The 5,000-nt window shown below is 36.6% G+C and overlaps 1 protein-coding gene across 2 annotated transcripts in view; it reads left to right on the forward strand.

Moving 5' to 3' along the window:
- Positions 1-5,000, forward strand: part of adm2b (adrenomedullin 2b) — an 8,300-nt gene that overhangs the window by 3,191 nt on the left and 109 nt on the right. The window contains exons 3-4 of one of the 2 annotated variants that reach the window (XR_014535492.1): positions 2,698-3,221; positions 3,316-5,000. The exon at positions 3,316-5,000 is cut by the window's right edge and continues 109 nt beyond it. Coding sequence is in view for 1 of the 2 variants with exons in the window: in XM_083553199.1 (XP_083409325.1) it covers positions 2,698-3,058 (361 nt within the window). In the remaining variant the exon portion in view is untranslated. Of the gene's footprint in view, positions 1-2,697 lie in introns of both variants that reach the window. The other variant, XM_083553199.1, reaches the window with a different exon arrangement.

Here is a 5,000-nt window from a genome sequence, read left to right on the forward strand (position 1 = left end):
CTAGCAAGCTAAATATATATAACCAGCACAAAAAGAGCAGCAAAAAAAACCAACAACTAGCAGTTAACCAGAGGTGGCAAAAGTGTGCACATCCTTCACTCAAGTAGAAGTGCAGATACTCGTGTTTAATAAATATTTGTGTAAAAGTTGAAATACTGACTATACTTTTACTACTCAAGGTAAAGTAAAGAAGTTTGGGCTCTGACATGTACTTCAGTAAAAATTTGCCTTTATTACCACCTGTTTTAGTGTCACTCTGGTAACTGAATCTCACATCTTAATAATATCAGGGCTTTCAATCAATTCTAATATTTAATCATGCTGTTCTATATGTACCCTAAATTAATACTTTTTAAAAATTTTTTTTAAATCTAATCAACATAGACAAATATTGATTATTTATGCAAATGCATTTTTATTATTCGTGAAACCAAACTCAACATAGAGCATGAAGACAAAATATTCTTGTAAACGTTTTAAAGTAATTGTGGTGTTTTAAATGACGTAAATCACCAGGACACCAAACGGAACTTTTGCTATGTTTCCACACGGACAGTTAATGAGGTGATAACGGAGAAACTGCACCTTTCATACGCATTTGTGTTCTCTTTGTTTAAAAGTAGACTTTTTAATCTTTCTATAGATATATTTATTATGTCTGTGAGGTAAATATTCACTTAGATTCAGGGTGTTATATTTATGTGTTTGTGTAGAGAGATGACAGAGATGGCAGAGAGCGCCCCCTGTCTGTTTTCTTTATTTTACAAAAGCACAGAGTTTTGTTGTTATTATGAGTGTGTACAAATAAAAGTAGACCCTTTACAGATTTTAATGATTTGTTGCTCTTATCTGTACAATTAAAAAAGACTGCAATAATTTTTTTCGTTTTGGCATCATGAGGAAAAAATGCCACAAAAAACATGACAGCTGTAATTGATATACTGATACAAAACAAAATTAAAATGTTCTCTAATGAATGAATCCAGACTGAAGATCCACCATGTAGAACACAAGCAGAGAAAAGATGATGATGATCAGAAATGTGTCTGTTCTCAGTCATGTTCTCATCACTGACTCCCTCTGTCTCATCCACGTTAACCCCAGACTTCTTACTGCCTCCTGCTCTGCTCACTGTGAGCTTCAGAAACTAGTCTACATCTGTGGTGTGAGAGAGAGACAGGAGATGATCCACCAGTGGACTGAAAATGCAGCGTAATGACATGAAACATGTTGATGAGCTGAAAACGGTGCAGTGAGAAGATAAAAAAATAACATTTCACCAAACAGATAAAAACTAAAGTAACGAGTCTGATTTGAAAATGTAAGAAGTAGAAAGTACAGATATTTGTGTAAAAATTAAAAAATTCTGTAAAAAATTATTAGTGAAGTAAAATACTGATACCAGAAAAATCTACTTGAGTACAATAACAAAGTATTTGCAATTTCACCTCTGCAGTTTACTCTACCAATGAATGCATTTCTCTGTGTGTGTGTGTGTGTGTGTGTGTGTGTGTGTGTGTGTGTGTGTGTGTGTGTGTGTGTGTGTGTGTATCAGTTCACATTATATATTAACACTTTATTTATGGATTAGTGGCACTAAATTCTTGCTGTACATCACTTACCCATTAAAATTGCACAAATCACAGCTTTGGACACTCAGTGAGTGTGTTAGCTAATGCGCTAATCCTCACAGCTAAAAGCTGTTTTACTGAAAACATCATATTCTGGAAATATACGTAATATATGTAATATACAATCTAAAATAACTTACTATCTTCCTAAAAAAATAACTGCATTTGTGCAAAATTGTAATTGCTATTAATTCTGTCTCTTTAACACACACACACACACACACACACACACACACACACACACACACACACACACACACACACACACACACACACACACACACACAATAATGATCTAGAGAGTAAATTCAGGACAGATTTAATGATAAATTCAAAGTGTTGTAATCCACAGACAGACTGACGCGAGACGGTTACACCCTGTACCAGTGCTGCAGTTCAGAACTATTCCAGTTTAAGGAGCCATCTATAACGTTCTGATTAAAAGAGACATATATTAAATGTTTAGTTAAATGGAGCCATATATCTAAAGTTTAGTGTAACAGAGCTGTATGTAATATTTACATATCTAATGTTTAGATTAAATTTCAATTATGGGATGTTTAGTTTAAAAGAGACACATGTTTATATGTTGTATATGTTGCCATATATTCGTTTGAAGGAGCTCCAATTTTGTGAGACGGAACTTAATGTAATGTTCAGTTTATAGAAGCTTAAGTTCAAGCTTAATGGAAGTTCAAAAGAGCAAATTGTAATGTTTAGATTAAAGTAGCCCAACGTGATGATCACAGGAGCTTTATGGAATTTTAGATCTCTTCTCTTTTGCAAACTGTACACAAAAGTTTAGTAAATATTTAACTGTTTATTCACAGTACTACACTCTTTCCAAAAATCTATAACACTAACAGTAGTTTTGAAAGAGGCCGCGGAACAGAGGAAACGCAGTAATGTAACCACAGAATGATTTTTATTTTATTTTATTTGTTGTTATGCAAAACTTTTAGAAACATCTAAACATCTACTTTTGTGGAAATGTGAAACCAGTATTTAGATAGAAAATCTGTTGTGTTTTACTGATCATCACTTTCCAACTCTCTTTTTTTTTTAGGTCTACTTTTCCAAGAAAGTCCTGGACCGCTGAGGGGGGAGGCGGTATCGCCATGGTAACGAAGTTCAGGCCCCTAGCTGAGGTGAAGGACCTGGTGTGGAAACGTCGTTTGGTCTGGAGAGATCTTGAGCATAAAGACACCCTGCTGAGTAATTCTCCAACACAACTCAGTCAAACCCTCGTCCGCAGAAGACAAAAACGGGGACTTCGTCAATTACACGGTCAGCTGATGCGTGTGGGCTGCATCCTAGGAACCTGCCAGGTCCAGAACCTGAGCTTTCGCCTCTACCAGCTAATTGGCCAGAGAAAAAGAGACCGCTCTCCTCCAATCAATCCTAAAAGTCCTCACAGTTACGGATGAAACTCAACAGGACGCTGGATCTGACTCTACCCCCAAAAACCAAACAACACTTTTCCTGTGGACAGTGTCAGTATGTCGACATCCTGATGAACTAACGGTGTCTCTTTGCCATCACAGGGCAGTAGGAGGAGTTCACTGAAGGTTACAGAGATGATTTATGATGGTGGGCTGAATTTCTTAAAGAAATATTGAAAAAGTGGAATTATTTTTATTTCTTTCTCACTTTCTCTTTCTCTCTTTTTATCTCTCTCTCATAGGGTGAATGAACATGCAACATGGCGAGTTTGTTACTAACAAAATCTGTGGGTGTCAATATTTATTATCTCAGAAGGCTTTTCATGCCCTGAAGCAGTAAATCAGCCTGAAACCATGATGCTAACACCATCATGCTTCAGATAAGGGTTAATGTTTTGATAATAGAATGAAGTCATGAAGGAAACCACTTCCACCAACCAATTAATCAATTAATTAGTCAATTAATCTATAAATTAATCAATAAACCAATCAATATGTTTATAAAAAACTACCTGGGTTATCCACACAAGGTTCTGCACACACACACACACACACACACACACACACACACAAACTCACGCACACACTCACACACACACACACACACACACACACACACACACACACACACACACACACACACACACACACACAGTGGTCTCCTCTATGAAGCGTGGTGGTGGGAACATCATGGTTTAGTGCTGAAACAAAGTTCAGTTGTTCAAAAGTTCAAAAGTTCAGATTATAAATGCAGATTAAATAATATAGAATAATATTTTTTTTAAATATTAAACTCCAAAGAGAAAGAACATCTGTGGCTGAACATCTGCTTTACACAAATCCAGTGATGAGAATGAAGGTATTAAAGGTCAAAAAATAAAAAAGAATGTAAAACATTATTGTTTTTTGTCACATGATGAGTTTTATATTCACTGTTACTGTAAAAGTTAATAAAACACAGATAAACTCAGCCGCAGTCACTTCAATTTCACAAAGATCACGAATCACATGACCAATCAGTGTTCTGCACAGGTTAAGCCCCGCCCACATGTCCCTGATTTCCTCACATGGTGCACTGTATAGCCAAAAGTTTGTGGACAACTGACCGTAAGATTGTTATATAAATCTTTTTAAGCATCCTGTTCCTCATTTAGTCTCCATTTTATTTTACAATGAGCTCCTTCTGGGAAGATGTTCCACTAGATTTTGTGAAATATTTGTGGAACTTCATTCAGCAACAATAGTGTTAGTAAAGTCAGGTTTTGATAAAGGTGAGAGGGTGAGGAGGTTCCTGGGGTGCAGTCAGCGTTCACATTCCTCCCAAAGGTGTTTAATAGAGTTGGAGCTCAATAGCAGGAGATCTTCCTCATGGCTTTGTGCACAGGGACATCGTCATGCTGGAGCAGGTTTGGGTCTCCTAGTGAAGGAAGAATTTTATGCTACAGCATCCATAGATGTCTGACACAATCGTGTGTCTGCAGCAAACAGTTTAAAGAAGATCCACATATGGGTGTGACTGTGCAGATGTGCATCCGAAGCCGATCGGAATAAAGTCTAGTTAACTGAACAGAAGTCAGAATTGCCTCCTGAAGCAGTTTCAAACAGACCGGTTTCATGAACAGGAAGGAAATTGTGTTGTGTAAATTTGTGAGTTATTGGAGCATTATAATGTGTTTCTATATCTGAAGTGTGTGTGTGTGTGTGTGTGTGTGTGTGTGTGTGTGTGTGTGTGTGTGTGTGTGTGTGTGTGTGTGTGTGTGTGTGTGTGTGTGAAATAAACAGCAGTGAGGATTCTATCAAGAAATAGAGCTGCAGTCTTTCATAAAACAAAAAAAGAATAAACAGAAAACAGACTCACAAATGTTTATACCTGTAATGCAAGTGATGGAAGTTAGAGTGAAAATCTATCTATCTATCTATCTGTCTG

This window comes from Silurus aristotelis, assembly GCF_946808225.1.
Source record: "Silurus aristotelis genome assembly, chromosome: 10".
Classification (NCBI taxonomy): domain Eukaryota; kingdom Metazoa; phylum Chordata; class Actinopteri; order Siluriformes; family Siluridae; genus Silurus; species Silurus aristotelis.